The sequence below is a fragment of the Aquila chrysaetos genome, chromosome 17, assembly GCF_900496995.4.
Source record: "Aquila chrysaetos chrysaetos chromosome 17, bAquChr1.4, whole genome shotgun sequence".
NCBI lineage: Eukaryota > Metazoa > Chordata > Aves > Accipitriformes > Accipitridae > Aquila > Aquila chrysaetos.
The window spans coordinates 7829583-7848053 of NC_044020.1; the positions used below are offsets into that span (position 1 = coordinate 7829583).

Below are 18471 nucleotides of genomic sequence, written 5' to 3' on the forward strand. Positions count from 1 at the left end.
GGTCCCGTGGCATGGTACAGCTGCGGTTACTCAGGCAGATCGTGCTCCTTTCCCCATCGCTGCCCTTGCCTCTGTGCTCCTCAGTGTCCTGTTCTACCCCTTGTTTGGTTTTGGTTTGCTGTTTTGGTTTTTTTTTTTTTTTTTTTTTTACTTTATCTTACACTATTTTACTTTTTTATTTTAATTTTGGATTTTGCTTCTTCCAACGTACCCATCTCCCTCATTTTTTGTTTGTTTTTGTTTAATTCCCGTCATTCCTTTAGACCACCAACCTGGCTCCCACCTCCTCCAGTGCCACTATTTCCTTAGCCAACCCCGAGGTCTCCATACTAAATTACCAATCTGCACTCTACCAGCCCTCAGCGGCGTCCATGGCTGCGGTGGCCCAGCGGAGCATGCCCCTGCAGACAGGAACAGCGCAGATCTGTGCCCGGCCCGACCCCTTCCAGCAAGCTCTCATCGTCTGCCCACCAGGCTTCCAAGGTAAGTAACAGCCTTGCCAGGTCTTGGCCAGTCGCTGCTCCCTCCCCACAGCTGTTTCATCTAGCTCTTGTTGGAAACAAGCTTCCTTAGTGCAGATCATATGGTAGAAAAATTGCTGGCCTAGTAAATCAGAGCAATGAGGTTGTTACAGATGGAAATGTTTGCAACAGTGGAGGATCTTGCAGGCACCTCCAGCGTCATGAGTTGGAGGTGACTGGTCTAAAACAATGGGGCATGCACTGAGAAGGGGCTGGGAGAGAATATGTGATATTTTTTTTTCCTTTGCCCTGAACAGAATTTGAGGCTCTTCTGCCTCACTTTGGTAAACTTGAAAATTTTCCCCCACAACAACGTTCAATTAGTACATAAATAATGGGTTCATTGCTTCTCAGTGATTCAGTTGTTAAAAGGGGGACTCAGGAGGTTAATGCAGCAGGGAGTGTGGTCCTGGTGGAGATGAGGGTTTGTCACCGTAACAGATGCTTATGACCATTTATCAGTACAATTCCTTCAGCTCCAGCCCTGCTGCAAACAGCTCTGCCTGTGTATACCAGTGGCAGGTGCCACTGTCAACTTGGGTGATGATCAGATTTAGCCACTTGTCCTTCCCTTGACTTTACTTGCTGTAGCAATTTGGAAAAACCAGCCAGGCATCTGTAGGAAGTGGTCTAAATAGACCTTGGTTCAGCTGGTGCAACTTCTGCTCTTCATTTCTACAAGCCTGTCTGTGCAGAAGTCTCCAGGCACTTGTTAAATGTTCTGCAAGATTATCAAAGCTCTTTTGAACTAGGGGAGTTTAGCTAGACCTCTTCTACATAGTTAGAATCCATCTCAAGGGTTTGACTTCAGAAATGTATTGCTAGAATATGTAACCTAATATCTTCCGCTTGCTGTCTTGAGAAAGCTCTAAAGCAGAGGAGGTAGCACAGGCTGTGCCACACACCAAGGTGGCGCAGAGGGAAGCTTCCTCCAGCTCAGTTAGGCTAATGCATGGCTGAGTCAGCAGTGATTGGAGTTTGGGGTGTGCTAGATTACACGGTCAGATCAGAGCCTTTTAAACGTGAGTTCTGAGAAGCTGTGCAAGAGAAAATCACCTATCCTCGTCAAGGCTGAGTGCGGAGTTCTGGATTCCTGTCCCACTCTCCCACTTTGGTCTAAAGAGAGCATTCTCACATAGCAATGAGTTTTGGCTGGCAAGGACCATTTTCTGTTGTCAAACCAGAGAATATAGGGGAAGAGAAGGCATTCCCTCCCCTCTCTATCTTTTTTTCCCTGTACACATTGTATTGAGATGTTTCCCATGCATTCAAGGTACCCTAAAAATATGAACTCGGCTAATCCCTTAACGTCTTTGAAAATGTCTTTTCTGCACCCTTATACATGTATCATGTTTATGAACATTTGATGGATGTCTTTGGGCTGGGGTAGAATATGTGGGACTCTAAGAGCCTGATTTTTCAGAGGGACTGAACACTGCAGTTAAAGTGGACATCAGCAGCTGCCTTTAGGCACCTCTGAATACCACACTCCTGTTCCTAGCAATGCTGTTGATGGCTAATGCTGTACCTTCTGTGCTGGTGGAACAGGGTTACAAGCCTCCCCTTCGAAGCATGCTGGGTATTCAGTTCGGATGGAGAACGCCGTTCCCATTGTCACTCAGGCTCCTGGGGCCCAGCCTCTTCAGATCCAGCCAGGACTCCTCGCACAGGTAAGGAGCTCTGAAGACACCGAACTTGGCAGGTATTTTTTGTGTTGTTTAGCTTTTGGAGGCTGAGGAGTGTAGCTTTCTCTGAGGGCCTTCTGTGGTGTGGTTTGGAGACTTGGGCAGCCATATAAAGGTCTCCAGCTTTCTCTGAAATGTCCAAACCTCCCCTAGTTCTTTGTTCAGCTCACAGGCTATGTCAGAGTTGCAAAAGTCTCTGGAAAGATCTTTTTTCCTTCTCCACTGGAATCAGTGGGAAACCTCAGGGGAAGCTGCATCAGGCCTTAGCTGAGGAGGAACGGGTAATAACCTTCCTACATCCCGAACTCGCAGTCTCAGTGATAGTTTGAGGCCAGGAGTTGTGCTGGTGAATTGCATGCTGCCAATAAATATCTTTCATGCTTTATGTTTGCTCCCTTCTGTTTTATGAGCTGCCCCCCTGCTCTTAAGTTATGAGAGAGATAACTCTTGCCCCCAGAGGCAAGGGGCCCACAGCCGAGGACCTCTCCTTGTCAGCAGCACTTGTTGGCACAGTTGTCTGAAATGTGTTCACAGAAAAAGCATGGTTCCTCCCAGGAAAAAAAACAAACGGGAATGGGTACCGCTGATCCCATGCACATCCTCAAGGGGAACCCCAGCTCCTCAAAAAGGAGGAGTAGTTCATTCTTCCTTGTGCTTGCTTCAGCGAATCTGCCCCTACTGGTTTTCAGCTGGTGCCGTGGTACCTCTGCCAATATCAGGCATGTTTCTGGCAGCAAAAAAAAAAAAAAAAAGCACCTACTATACTTAGTATTAAGTTGTGCAGTCTGGAAAAGATGACCTACAAGTCAAAAATTCATGCCTCTCACTCAGGATTGGTTGATCTGCCATGCCTTCATTAATGCCAGCTTGGTCATACACAGTCAGGTACCAGCAGACTTTGGGGTTTATGCCTGTACGTTGCATTGCTGGTGTAGGACTGTTGGTGCAATTGCCTTTCTTTGCCAGCTACCAGTTACGCTTATCTGGTGAAGGCAGAAACGCAACTTGCAGCCTGCGTGATTTCCATTAGCTAATGTGCCCTGCCTTTCCCAGCAGCAGAGTCTTTGTTAGAGGGCTGTCTGAAACATCGAACCTATCTCTCCTGCAGCCTGTCGTAACAACCTCTCTTCTTTGGTAGGAAAGGAGAGCCTAAGAGGCATGGAAAACAAAAACAATAGCAAAGTCAGCAGCAGTCTGCGCAGGCATGGTTGCAGGCTCCTATTTATTGCTTGTGCAAGAAGTCAGCCAAGGCAGTGGGTGAAGGAGGTGACGGAGCTTTGCACGCCTCTGCCATTCTGCCGGGCCTCCTTATGTGTGCTGTTACGTGGGGCTTGAAGGGGTGAGGGTCAGGTCTGAAGCATCCCAAAGGCAGCAGGATCCTGAAAGATCTCAGGACCTCCAGCTCCTTCTTTCTTCTCGAGGTGGCCTTGTTGGGGTCACCACGCAGTCTGTGGGAGGGAGGGACTGTTCAGGAGGAACTTTGCTGCCAATTTCTGTGCTGCCCCTGCTACGTTAACTCCTATTTCATGGGCTGCCCCCACTCATACTTTCTACTGACATTTTATTTGCTGTCACTTCCACAAGGGAATTTAAGCTGTTTGTGAGAGGCACTCCTCACTTGCATAGATTTTTAATTTTTTATTTAATAAAAGAGAGGCAGTCTGCCTGTTGATATATCTGTCTGTCTCACGCGATGAGAAATGCTAGCTGCCGCTCTGATGGCAAGGCACTCTGATGCTGGTGGCATCTGGTGTCCACGGGTCTCGCTCGGTTCGGGCTGAGCAGCTGGTCTGATAAACAAATCTGTACCCAATTCCAGTTTCCTGAATGGAAAAACACAGCTTCTTTGTAATGCATTGTAGTCACATCTGATCCCTGAGCGGCTGCGTGTGTCTCTCTCAGCAGAGAGCTATTCCTCTCAGGCACAGCTGCTTATCTAATGCTCTTCGCACCAGACCGTGCGATTGCTCCAACTACTAGAGGGACTGTCCATGGCAGAGCGCGTAGCACTTCTGTCTTTCCACCCACCTTATTTGTCCCACTGATCGGGCACGATGCTGCTCCTTCTGCTCCCAGCACTCTGTAGTGCCATTGAGCTTTCTCCCCTGCCCAGCATGCGGCACAGGTCACTGTGCCTGCCTGCATAAGTACGGCCATGGCTGGCAAAGCCTTACTGCGTCCCAGTGCAGCTGGCGTCCAGCTCTCCCTGTGCGTTTTGCATGAGACCAGCAGCCCCAGAGGAGAGACAGGGGAAGGAGCTCCAGGAGCTGGAGGGACCCAGGGTAGAGGCAGTGATGGATTTTGAGCATCATCTCTGGCAGCTGTGTGTCTGCAGCCTGTGGTGTGGAGCTAGAGAGAGCAAGCAGCCTGCAAGATGCAGAGCCAGTGGTAACTTATTTGTAACTTCTCTGAGTCTATTTTCACCCTCTCAAGCAAGTGTGATCCACATACTGTATGCACAGAGACCGGTGAAAGAGACTGATCCCGTCTTTACTAATAGCTCTCTGTAGCTTCAGACCTCAAAAGAGACAAAGCTGTACAGCTTTCTGGCAGGCTTCCATGACATGACCCAGAACTGTCCCCTGTCCTTGAATAACACCCTGAATTCTTGATTTTGTCTTCTTTTAACTCCTTCCCAACAACACTTCTTCCCACAGAGCTCCTGCCACTGGCTTTCGGAACAAAACACGCTTATTCCATCAGTCATTTTTGCTCTACATCTGAAGCAGGAGCTCTGTTGCACTGGGGGACCCACCGCCTCCTGAGCGCAGGGGCCAGCACGGTGCTCTGCCACGGCGGCACAATTTCACAGTAATGCAATAACTGAGAACAGGCTGCGGCTGCCGGCACAAGCCTCCCGTGTGTAAGCACAACATACTGTGCTAGTGGATCAGCCTAGACAAGTCTTATCTGCAGATTAAATGATTCAGTGGTCCTTACCTAATAAGTGAGGAATTTGTGCCTGGACCCTGACACTGCATCTAAATTTATGCACTGCAGTCGGGAAAGGAGCTTAGATCTGTTCAGTTCTCTTCCTGAAAAGGGAGGAAGCAGATTTCTCTGCAAGTAAATCCAGGTGGTCCCCTGGGACTGACTGCAACAGTAGTTTAGTCTCCTCTTTTAAATCAAAGCTGGGAAAAAAAGAAAAGGAAAAAAAAAAAGCTTTTTTTCCTCCCTGATCTTTTTGTGGCTTTGCCTCTTCCTCCTACCTGCTCTGAGCAGCACCAGTCTGTGGTTGTGGCTCCTTAGACGAAGAGTTCTCAGGAGCCCTGTGACTGTCCGTCCTTTGCAGATGTTGCTGAGAGGCCTCACCGTAGCAGCCTTTTCACTAAACTCAGCAACGTGGAAAATTACGAGACAGTCAAACTTTGGAGCAGAACTGGGAAATGTGGGTTTTGGGGGTGGGGGTGGTTTGGTTTTTTACTGGGGAATAGGAGGGAATCGTGGGGACAGTTAATGGGATTCTTGTGAGGATGGAGATGAGGACAAATGCATGCCTGGAAGAAGCCTCCCCTCTAAAATTTGGCCTCCTTAGAGCTGTGAGATAACACAACATGGGTCCAATATAGTAGTACCAGTCGGAACTAAGGAGGACCGTAGCTGGTACCCCTGCGTTCCCCAGCCCAGGCAGTGAGAAGCTGCCGGAGCTGCCTTCAGGCAGCACATAGCAAAGAAAGTTTCCCAAGTCAAAAAACCATGCATCTGACTCGCGTGTGGAGTCACCAGAGCAGGGTGACCTGAGTCATGCCTGTGGCAGCACAGCTGGAGGGATGGTTGCGTAGCAGAGCGATGGCTCAACTCACAGGGCAGAGATTTCCACCCCTGCGAAGGGGGGCACACGCTCAGAAGAAGCTGGAGAGCACAGGGAGCAGACAGGCACGCGATGGGTAGCCGTGCATGGCTCCGCTCTGCTTTGGCCTGGGGGCTCCTGGTGAGCTGGAAGCAGGCGACCGGGCTCCTTGGCCCGTGCAGCAAGACGTTCCTCCTGAGGAGCGCTCGCTGACTGATGCGCATTCGCTTTCGGTATCCCCAAATTCACCTTTTTTCCCTCCTCGCAAAAGCCTTGCAGCCCCCTGTTCTGTTTTCTGATCCTTGAAAAGTTCATTCTCCTTTTTAGTTCCTTTAAGTTCCTGAAGGCCTTTAGGTCCTGTTGGGGTGGGAAGGAAAATTGGCTGTAGAAGGGGGGAAATAACAATGGGACCATGGTGCCCAGCTGATCTGGAGAGTCAATATTAAAAGGTGCTAAAGACTTTGATGTTTGGGTTGAAATGCTGACCAGTTTCGATCCCTCCCATTCCCAGTTTAACCTAAAACACAGCTGCTGTTTTGGACGGCAGGGATTTTCTTTCCCCTCCTTTGCGCTCTCTATATCGGTAATTTTTACTGCTTTTACTGCAGTTTCCTAACAGTATTTGTCACCTATGGCTGAAAAGTGGTAAGCGCAGGTAGTATGACCACGATCGTTATTAGGACCCCCAGCTGAGCCCGGACCGCCGCTCACGCTCGGCGTATGATGCCTCTGGCTAAGAAATTGTTTTCCCTCTGTCCGACAGCAAGCGTGGCCCAGTGGCACTCAGCAGATCCTGCTCCCTCCTGCCTGGCAGCAGCTGACCGGGGTGGCCACCCACACTTCTGTCCAGCACGCGACCGTCATCCCGGAGTCCATGGCAGGCACCCAACCGCTGGCAGACTGGAGGTAAACTGGAGGCGCTTGGAGGGTCCCCGAAGTACCCACCGGCGCTGGAGGAGGCGTGAGAAGAACCGGGGTGGGAGGGACGCGGTCTCGCGAGGCTGTAGAGCCGGGGGGGAGAGGGGCAGAGGCTGCAGCCTATAACCCCCTGTCTGAGAGCTACGGGCGGCTTCTCCGTTCCCCGTCCTTGCGGTGGAGCGCCGTGCCCACGCCGCTGCCTTCGGTCGGTTCCCTGGGGGAAACGCTCCTTCCCGGGGGGACCGGGAGCCCGACGGGCCCTTGGAGGAGGGTGCCTCGGCGAAGGCGTCGCGAACCTGCGAAAGAGCCCGCCGAAGAGCCGCCGGCTGCCTTTTAAACGCGTGCCTCTCTCCCCGCTTTGCAGAAACACCCACGCTCACGGCAGCCATTACAACCCCATCATGCAGCAGCCGGCGCTGTTGGCGAGCCACGTGGCTCTCCCCGCGGCCCAGCCCGTCAACGTGGGTGTTGCTCACGTCATGCGCCAGCCGCCCGCCGCCGCCTCCGCCAGGAAGAGCAAGCAGCACCAGTCGGCGCCCCGGTGAGTGCGCGGCGCTGCCGGCGCGGGTCGCGGCGTCGGCGAGGCAGAGGGCCCCGCGCCTGGGTTGTTCGGAACGCCGCCCTCCCGATGCGAGCGTGCTGACGAGGGCCGCGTTGGCCGACTTCGGCGGGGCGAAAGAAAGTCTGCTCCGCGGCCCGCGAGTGATTCGATCACGCTTTTCGTGACCGGGCTCTTTGCTGCTTCGTCTTTTCTGTACCTAGGTCAGGAGAGCAGGGGGTAAGAGGCAGGCAGGCGCGTTTTATACCCGGTGAGCGTCGTTTTGTGGGGGAGTTGGTTGGTGGCTGGAAGGGGTGCAGGATGGGAGACTCAGGCCCTGTTCATACAGCTCGTTATGCTGCTGTGATTACCCGAGGCCTTGTCGTCACCGTAGTGAAAAAGGTAACTATATTCTCAGGTCAGCGTGGTGCAATGCCCGGTTGCCACACCTTTTTTCTTCCCGCATCATCTCGAAGAAGCACTCCTGAGGTGCAGTGTCTGCATTTGCACAGGATGGTGCACCTCCAGGGGACCAGATCTTCAGGAACACGCGTCTGATGTGTGCACACAAGATCTGCCCTTTCAAAAGCAATGGGATGATGACCTATCTTCTGAGCTTTAGTGCCCTGCAGAGCGGAGAACTGGGGTGGCTTTAGGCCACCTTCAAGCTCTCTGGCTCCTAACGTAGGTGGTTGGCCCCTATCTTCAACAGTACACACCAGCAACTGGTACACGCACTGGCCTTTTTCTAGTCATAGCAGCATAAAGCAGGAAGCATTTTATAAGGACATCTTATACAGGGGCAGGCCTTAGTCACCTAAATCTATCAACTCTCAGCAGGACCGTTTGGCTCTGCAAGGAAGAGACAGGGTTTTGGTTCATACGATGTTATGTGGCACAACTCAAATGGTAGGATGATTGCAGTGCCCATCGCAGCACTGTAATCTTGCCTAGAGGACAAGGCTGTTTAAGATGTATGTGCAGCTGTTCCTGGGAAAAGTCCTCTGGGCTGTGAAACTAGCTCGTTTCTTTAAAAAAACCCAAAACGTAACAGTGCAGGGGAGAGAACCAAAATGGGTCACCACTTGTGCGGTGGCAAAAACAGTGGAGCTTGTGGTTTTCCTGGGTGACTGGACTGGGGCCAGAGGAGCTCAGAGTTCACAACCAATTTGACTCTAGTGAAGAGGCCACTATTTAAATCCTTCCCATTTATCTGCTCTCCAATGTTGCATTTACTTTGGGTGGGCTCCAGCTGTCTTAGTCCATTCGTAATGTAGAGGAGAGGCAGCTACGTCCCCAGCAAGCCAGCAAAAGAGAGTGCCTGTTGCAACCAGTGTGCCTGTGCAGGGCTTTCCCTCTCCCTTCCCTCTCCAGGGGCAGGGTGGCAGTGTCCAGGAGGAATTGGACGCTTTCAGAGCAACGGTTTCTACGGCTTCATTGATTGTGGTGCTTTTGTAGCCAAATGAGGAACTGTGCTCCTTTGGAGAGGAGGGTACTCCATGCTGCTCATTGGTATTCAAAAAGCACTGCAAATGCTACTGTGCAGCCATTTGTTATGCAAAAGACCCTGTGTAAGTTGGTATAGTGTGATACGTCCAGAGTGACTTCCTTTTGATGGATGCTACCTATTCCTTTTGTTAGCTCTTGGGCCAAGCTCAACGTGCAGCCCAGGCCCCACTGTAGAACGAAACCAGAACTTTGTGGGTTTTTTTCATTTTTGAATCTGCAAATGTTCTGCAATAGGCAGAAGAAAAACAAGAAATATGAGGAAGAAAGGAAATTTGGGAAGTGGGTGAAATGGGCTTTTGTCAGTGTGCTTTGGTAAATATTCCCCTCTGCAGACCTGCACTGCACTGTTTGGTGGACAGGTTCTGTGTTCAGATCCCTGATCCAAGTGGGCCCTTTCCAACTGTCAGGCAGGGAAGCTGAAGTAGGAAGACTGGGAAAAAAACGGGACCTGAGTATGTTTTTCTACTGCATAATGAAAAGGTTGTTCTTTTCTTTCTGATTTATATATGCTGTATCTGCTGCCTCACGTGGGAATGAAATGAAATTGAGTATATGCCCCCCCATCTGCGTGCTTTCATCCATGGGACTCCTCTATCCTAGAGGATGAAGCGTTAGGCATGAAATGTTCACTGAAAAGATTTTTAAACAGAAAAATAAATTTTTAACTAAGAAAAGCAGTTTTCCTGATAAACGATTGTTGTTTTCCACAACAAATTCTAGTTTTACCTTTAGCTTTTTCTAGCCAAAAAATAACTGGTCATGATGCATCCATGCAGGATACAGGAGAAAGGGATTATCGCTTGGGTTCTTCTTCCCTCTGCGACAGCCATACTGTGCCTGCCTGTGTTTTGTATGTCTGGGCTGTGTGACTAGCCTCTACCTCCCAGCACAAACTCCTGGGAGGCAGCATTTCTCATTTGGTAATTTCTAGGGAAAACAAAATTGAATTTTTTACTGAAGGAGACTACTTTTCAGCCAATTATATGAATAAGTCATGTGAGCCACTCTGTCCTTTGAAGAGGTAACTGTGCGAATTTTGCAGTTTTCCTGTACTCCATAAATCAATGCCACTGAATCAGAGACCAGGAATCAAAAGCCGTGGCGACGAGCAACTTAAGCATACCGCGTTTTAACCAACCTTTCCCATTTCCAGAAATGCATCCACCTATGAAGTTTCATCCTCTCAATCCATCAGCTCGCCTCAGCGGTCGAAACGAGTGAAGGAAAACACGCCTCCCCGCTGTGCCATGGTGCACAACAGCCCTGCCTGCAGCACCTCCGTCACGTGCGGCTGGGGGGACGTGGCGACCAGCACCACGCGGGAGCGGCAGCGGCAGACGATAATCATTCCCGACACCCCTAGCCCCGCAGTGAGTGTCATCACTATCAGCAGCGACACAGATGAAGAGGAGGAGCAGAAGCATGCACCCACCAGGTGAGCAGCGGCTCTCTGCTCTTCTCCGTGCGTAGGAGAGAGAGACAGAGGCAGAGAAGTGCTGGAGCGTCCCAGGAATTGCTGTAGGGTCCCAGGAGCTACAGTTGGGTCGCAGCACCCAGGTCGTCTTTCATTTCAGAGGAAGGGTGGTGGGGAGGCTTAAATGCTAGCTGAGGACTCCACAGGGTTAGGTGATGTTCCCTACCATGCTGTACATTTGCTGTGTGACCTTGGAGAAGTGTAGTAGTCTTTCTGTGCCATACTCTGTCGTCTGTAAGAGGAAATAAGAGTTTTCTCTATCATCTCACAGGACTGTTGAAAGGAGACTTTAGAAATCCTATGGTGATGAGCCCCTTTAAGTCAAGTAGCTGTTTAAAATAAAGGCAAGAAGAAGGGCTTGGAAGGAAGATAGCTTAAAATTCCCTTTTCTCTTTCTAAGTGATCCAGGCATCTGTAAAGAGCATTAAATGACACCTTCCATATGTGCTATTTTCCATAAAAAGGTCCTGAAAAACAGTTAGTGGTTGTGTCATAAACACTCAGTAATGGTAAATACATTGCAAGAGGTTTGCTCAGTTCCGATTGTGTTGCCGAAACATCCCTGATCTATTGTAAAAAGTGGCAGAAACTGATTGCTTTTTGACTGACTCTGCAGAGAGGCATAGAGGAGGCTATAAAGACCATGGTGACTGAGTTTGCTCCTCAGAGAATTAACTCACCTGTGGCCCAGGACCGCTGCCACTGCTGATCATCTACTGTGGATGAGAGAAGACTTAATTTTCCAGGACTGTCTTTTCAGCACCTTTCGTCGCATGCAAGCACTCTAGGTTTCCCATCTGATGCCAGTCACAAGACATCACTCTGCTTTATAAGTTGTAGAGAAGTAGCCTTGCAAACAGCTGAATAATTATACCATCTTTATGTTGGTAAATGAGCTAGGAATTTTTTAACCTTATCCATCCAGTATTGTCGAGAGAATTTTTTTTTTTTAATGTATTTAGAATGTGCTCCATGGTAGATTTTCCTTTAATCACTGGAGATATCTATCTAAATCTCTGCATCTCTGCGCTGTGGTGATAAGTAGAGCACTGCAAATGCGCACAGAACTGATGAGATGCATTTGGCCTCAAGGAGCTAAAAATCTGTAAAGAGGAGCCCTATGATTCAGGCATCCAGGGCTTCAATTCCAGCCTGCCTCCCGACAGCCACCGCTGCTTCCCGTTCCCCTTCTCCCTACCAGTGAACTCCACTGGGCAGCAAGAGCTCAGTGCCTCTCAAATTCAGGCTTGCTATCAATCCAATGGTTATCACGGGGAATTGATCACAGGACAGCATAACATATTTCACTTTAAAAAAGAAAAAAATTTTTTAAATTGCTACAGTATTCCTTAGTTTGGTAGGGAGAAGAAAGCGTGTTTCCAGAAAGAGTTGAATGAAGGTCAGTGTGGAAGTCAGATGGACTGTAAATAGGGAACCGCCGCTTCCAGGGCTCTTATGGGAAAGGAAGGGCAAGACAAAAGAGATGCTGAAAACCAAGGTTATGTGGTGGGGCAGCATGAAGAGGGCAGGTATCTCAAGCGTCACGGGAGCTATTTGCAAGCGCGTTTACCTATGGTGCTGATCCCAGGCTTTGGGAGATTATGTGCAAATGCTTATACTCACCGCCTGGGTATCATCTTGGCTCCAGAGGGGGGTGGAGGGAAGAGCTGGATCCTGCGGCCACTTCAGCTAACGCTTGTTTCCTCTGCTTCAACTTTGCTGCCATCTGACCAGTTTCTTCACTCGGCACCTCTCCAGGGAGACAGACAGAACAAAGTTCTGGAAAATGCCTGGAAATCGAGTTGGGAGTTTGGGGTATTTAAAAATTTGGGCAATGTCTGCCGAGGGGTTGGGAAAGTAGTCCCAGCAGCCAGACTTACATAAACAAACTGGCTTTGATATGACTAAAGCATATTCAGGACACGTTCCTGCCTGGGATCAGATCCCTGGCTACTTTTTGTATCCATATGGCATATCTATACAGAGTGCCAGGGTGCCAGCATTCCTGGAAGGCCAAAGCTTAAGAGCTAGATTTAATTTCTGAGCCATGTAGAGACATTTCACATGGACACGGGCTGTTCTCGGGCACTTTTTGAAATTCCAGAGTGAGTTAAATTGCCTGTGCAGATGTAACCAGAGCAAGTGGAGAATTAGAGGCAGAGACACAGATGGAAAACCGCATGTCCAGAATAAGAATTTTTGGTTAAAGTCTCCGGGAGAGTGAAATTAACTTGCTCAGTGCCTTTTGACCTGCCCAGATCTAAGAACAAATTCTCAGCTGGAGTAAGAGTGTAGCTTCCAGTTAGGGAAGCTGTATCAGCATTTAATGCCAATGAACTTTGCCTCTGCCAAAGTTGAGGTCTTTCACATTGAAAGTGCGTCACATTTAGGAAAGCACCTCCAAGTTTTCTTACTCGCCTTTTTTTTTGGCTCCAAGAAAAATGGGAGTGACAGCGAAGTATGTGCTTTAATGTAATCAGAGCCCAAAGGTTCAGGATCTGAGTCGAAAATGAAACTGCAAAGAATGCATTGTCTTGCCCATATTTATGCAGATATTACCCTATTGGGTAATAGCTGTGGTGTGGGGGTGAAAAATAAGGAATGACTTGGAACATGCTATTGGTCACATCCTAACAATATTAGCTTTTTTCTAGATTAGAATACAGAAATCATACGGCATTTCACAGTTCAAAGTTAATTGTCTGATCGCATCTTCTTGATAGCAGTGGTATCTTTGCATTAACTTCACTGACTTTGGATCAGCTCCTGAATTTGCTACAGCACTTCCTTCTCTTATTTCCTATGGAGTTAGAAATTTCTCTTTGACCCATGAGATGTTTATTTTGTTGATTGCTCGGTGAAGAAAGATTAGAGCTACCTGTGGTTGTGAGAAGTAGTAGATCTTTCAACGATGTAAGAGTTCATAAGTCTCAGTTTAAGAAGGACTGGTAATGCTGATAAAATATGATACTGCTGATGCAGTAATGGAGCCCTACAGCTTGGATTTACTGTGACAGAAAAGCCTCTCTAATACCAGAGCAGCAGAGAGAACTTTTCATGTAACAGGGAATGCAAATTTTTTATTGGCGAAAGAAAAATCTGAAGAATTCGGTGTGATATGGGCAGAATTTTCCATTTCCTAATGAAAAGCACAGATGTTCAAGTAGGATGTTTATGAACTACCAGCTGACCAGGCAGGCAGGCCAGCACGTTGCTCATTCTTTGCTCAAATGTGTTTTGCACTGTTGACGAGCGTAGCTTGGTGTAATCTTTTGAAAATCAATAGTCATCTAAAAATGTTGGGCTCCTGTTGGGTGAAGGTACTGGGGAGACGGTGCAAGGTGGGCTCTGGAGGACCTGCTCCATGGAACCTTGTCAAAGAGGGCCATCTACTGGGCCCCAGCCCGGTGCCTGGGGCAAAATCACAGAGGAGGGACCTCAGGTGCAGTTCTGCAGGGACGGTCCTCAGAGAAATGGTAAGAGATTTTCGGGGGGCAAATTCCTGATTAAAAAAGTCAGTTTGTCAAAACCAAGGCTTTTTGCGGGCTACACGGAGATTTGTCTAGTAATATCCCCAACACAGTGAAATCCGGGGAAGCTTCAAAACTGCAAAAAATTTTGACTTATTTAAGGGAGAGAAAGTGTTAGGGGATTAACTAATTAAGGGAAAGACTTCTTTTTTTCTGGTTTAATGGAGGGGGCTTTTTCTTTCAAAATATAAGCAAATAATGGGAAAAAAATTGACATTGTCAAAATAAAAAGGGAACATTTTTAGTGAATGAAATTGTTTTTACCTGGCTTCTGATGCCCACAAAGTTTTGCATGTGACATTTCGTCCTGCAGAACAGCAGAAAAAAAATTGCTTATAAAAAGCATTATATGCACAGGAAACAATTTTGTCACCCTGTTTATTTATCACCAGTGAATTTCTAAACTCTCAGTTCAGCATCCTTTACAAAGAGACTTTACAGGCCAAAGAGATCTTTACTGCTGTGCTGTAAGATAATACCCTGACTGTTATTTATTCTGGAAAGAAGAATTTAGGTCTAACCATTACCTGTAAAGCACTGAAGAGAATAAAACCAGAGAGTAGACTTGATTTTTTTTCTTATGAATTTATTCTTCTTAAGTTTCTCTACTTGCTCTCGCAAGAAAGTCAAGCAGACAGATAGACAGAGCCACAGTGCAACTGCGGTCGCGGTAATCGGAGCACATGTTCAGCGAGTAGAAAATAGTAGGGTTTAAGTACTCCCCAGTATGCAGCTTCACATGGTGCAGTGGTTTAAATGTAAATCTTCCCTTGATTAAATATTTCTGAAGCTTGAAAGTAGAGAAAAATAAAGCAACAACTTAAACGCAGAGCAGAGAGGCACAAACGCACCCTGGAATTGTGGCTGGGAAGGAGGGAGAGCACGCGTGGTCCTGCGGGAGGGCTGCGCTGGGCTGTGCTGGTGGTGCAGCGCGGGGTATTTCCACGTCCTGCCAAGGGACACGTCGCAGAGCGTGGCAGGAGGAAGGGGCGGAAGGAAAGGCAGCGGAGGTGGCCGCTGTGACGTGCCTAGATGACTTCCCATCCAAGCAATGAGTGCAGCAGTCAAGGAAAACGTGACTTTCTTGAAACAATACAATGGTGGCCTTGAGGTGGGTGGGTTTGGGGGTTCTTCCACCCCGAAGAGGCAGGAGAGCCCCTCGCTGCTCCACTGCCTGCTCTGTCTGCGCTGGTATCATAAGTAGCACCTCTCCAGCTTGGTTTTCCATGGGATCCTCACAGTAATCACTGTCTTCCTGGGCAAGAAAGACTGACCGCAGCTGTCGCATGGGCATACTGAGTAACTGCCTCATTGGCCATCTGCACTGGCACAAAATTCTTGCCAGGGTTGGGTTTTTTCCCTTTCTCTTAAGATGGTAAGCTATACAGCGAAGTCTCCGTGTGTGAGTCTCAGCTTTATAATGGAGCGTAAGCTGATGCAAGTTTCTATTCACCTTATTTACGTCATAGTGCAACGGTGGTAGAGCCTACTTCAGAGGACTTTAATTCCCCTTAGGCAGAGAAATTGCTGGCAGGCACAAACCAGGTGTTTTTGCCAACTCGCTGATGTACGTGTGTGAGGGTCAAAGTACCATTTGTAATTCTCTTTTGACATCTAGCCTATTGTGGCTATGTTATGCTGTGCATAGTAATGCACTGACTCTGCATAGCAATACGTTGACTAACCACAGTCATTTGGTAAAAAGATCGCTGCCTTCCATCTCCAGAAGACACACTGACATGCAACTAATACTTAAAATAACAGAGATAGACAGTAGCGCTCTCAGCAAACCTTCAGCAGCAGGACCTTTACAACCTGCTAAGCAATTCAGTATATACGACTTAAGTAGCTGCAGCACGTGCTGTGTAGCCTAATAAAATGGCCTCAGTGTAGTACTTGATAAATATTTCTTCCCATCACAAATTCACAAAGAAGGTGAGAGCAGATTAACAGGTTGGGATGGAGGCTGAGCTGAGGAGAGAGGGGCATGTTCTCAACACTGAGCTATGCATGGCATAAGATTTCAATGTGAAGAGAGTGATTGCAGTTGCAGTGTGAGTTTTTGTTGGCTGACTGTCTATTTTCCTAGAATAGGTGGATTATTCTGAAGCAGCAAACTGAAAAGTTTGCATGTTATTAAGTTTTCAGAGATGTGGAACAGAATTTTTGTGACGTGATGTAGAGCTAACGTGCCACGGTCCACGTGCACACCAGTTCAAAGGGACAGTTGTGCGATGGCTGCCTTCTTCCTCCAAACTAGGTGGCCGTGTCGGTGACCTTGAGAGCTGAAAGCTTCTGTTGCTATAGCGTCAGCCACACTGAAAGGTTTGTGTCTCTTTGGGTGAACCGCACACTGAAGAATTGCCCCCACTAGACACCATTTCCTTTTTCTGGGGTTCTGGTGTAACTCAAGATCCTCGGGGAAAAAAGATCCTGTTCATGCAATGCTGTCACATACCGAGCTTTTGGGCCGGGCCTTCAGCAAGTAGAAATCATCTCAAGTTGCATTGCTACAAAAGCCGTTGTCCCTGCCCTTGTCCTTGGCTATTTAGGTGGTTTCAACATTTTAACACCTAATTCAGCATCTTCTTCTCCTTAATTTCCTCTCACTTTTCGTTCTTAGCATCTGCCTTTGGCACCTTTCCATTAACAGTATCTCAGATGCCCACCTTAGTTTCTTGCCCAGTGCCTGTGCACAAGTCTCTTCTTCCTCTAGGAGACTTTCCCTTGAGATCTTTCCTTGCTGTGGAGAATAGGGACCCACGTCCGTCTCTCTGCTGTGTGCTCAGGAGGGTGGTGTAATGTTAGAGACCTGAATCCAAGACCTGCTTCTACATGTTCGAAGGCATGATTGTGCTCTGTGTCTGCACATTGGACAGACGTGAATTGTTTTGTGTCCAAGTTTGCGAACAAGCTCTTTGGGACCAGGTGGGAATGGGCTACCGCTCATAAACTAATAGTAAACTCACAAAGCAAAGCATATTTTTCCAGCTGCTGTTCTGAAAGGGAGGATGCAGCTCCAGCCAGTAAGGGTCAAAAAGCCATCCTAGCTTACTGCTTTTCAGTCTGTATAGATGGATTTGATGGTACTTCAATAATCCTCCCCCCCTCCCTCCTCTGGAGCATTAAAATACACCTACCCACATAATGCAGGCAGGCACACAAGCTGACCAGGAACACATGCCGACTCTCGACACTACTAAATCACGTATGCTGCTGCTACTGTGCTTGCAGGAGGGAAAGCAATTACCAGGCTTGGAGCGAGCTTAATAGGAAGGGGGCAAGACTTTTAATAGTATTTTTCTGTGTAAGCACAAACATCCCCAAAAGCTGTGGCTGAGTTATAGGAATACAGTAAGCTTGCTGAGTAGGCAAGTGCTGTGTCAACAGGTAAAAGCTCTCAGTCCTGATAGTTTGTGAGCAGGGAAGGTGATACATCAGCCTGGACCTCGCACAGATAGCTCCTGTATTACTACGAGGTGGGGGGAGCAGCTGAGTCCTCAGAGGGAGCTGGAAGGAGGACAGTTGCTGGCTAGCAAGGAGGCTTTGAGAAGGGGGAGTGCTAGCTCTTCTGGGTTGAATTTTCAAAAGCCCCCGTTTTGGCTTAACGTGTATCTTTAAGCCTGTGAATCAACTGATTTTCAGCATGAGTTGGGCCTTTGATGCTTTTGAAATTCCCACCCTTTATCTCTGGGGCAGGCTATGGCTGAGCTCTGGGCATGTGTGAATAGTCCCAACTGACTTCTCTGCCTGCTCTAACATTAACTGCAGTCGTTACCTTTCCTAAATACAAAAATCCAGTTGCTTTCGATGGGACTCCTCATGCGCTTGAAATGATGCAGCCTGCCGAATCGAGAGGCTAATCACTTGGGCCCTAATCCTGAAAGTATTTACCCATGTGCTTTAGCTCTGTTACTGGAATAGTCCAGCTGACTTTGGTGGATGACGCATATTAGTAGTGCTGAGCACTTGCGTAAGGCCTGGCAGGACCATAGCTCTGGTCCTTCTCAGTTTCCCATCCATGAAATGAGTTTAGTAACCTGCTATGGTCCCTTTCTCTGGAAAGGTTTGGGATTGGGGTCACTTATTTGTTTAACCAAACAGATCTACTTGATTTTCTTACTGTAATCAAGGAGCTTATAACACTTTGAAGGAGAAGGCTCATCATGGTCCCTGCTTTGACAAGCCCTCAATCAAATTGGTGAAAAATATGCCCATTCTAAAACAACGAATAGCACAGATTACGCAGAAAAATACCCTTACAGTTCTACAGCTCAGCCTTCCCATGTCAAGTGTCAGCCAAGAGCACGTATTTCCAGTTCAGCAGCTCAGCCGCTTATGTAAGGAAGGGACTGTAAAAGAATAGCTAGACCTTATCAGTTGTCAGAAAACTCTTTAGTGACTTGATTTTTCTTTATAAAATGTAATAACTGTCAGAGGTAGAGAATATATATCTCTTCCTAACTGGCAGCCAAGGGTAGCTGCAAAGGGCAAGCGGTGTGGATA

General features: G+C 48.1%; 1 protein-coding gene across 5 annotated transcripts in view; it reads left to right on the forward strand.

Annotated features, from left to right (window-relative positions):
* The window catches only part of HIPK2 (homeodomain interacting protein kinase 2), a 143557-nt gene that overhangs the window by 108698 nt on the left and 16388 nt on the right, over positions 1-18471 (forward strand). For 4 of the 5 annotated variants that reach the window (XM_030040119.2, XM_030040120.2, XM_030040122.2 and 1 more), the window contains exons 8-12: positions 264-483; positions 2070-2191; positions 6760-6902; positions 7279-7455; positions 10115-10396. In XM_030040119.2, coding sequence (XP_029895979.1) covers positions 264-483; positions 2070-2191; positions 6760-6902; positions 7279-7455; positions 10115-10396 — 944 coding nt within the window. The remainder of the gene's footprint in view (positions 1-263; positions 484-2069; positions 2192-6759; positions 6903-7278; positions 7456-10114; positions 10397-18471) is intronic. The other variant, XM_030040124.2, reaches the window with a different exon arrangement.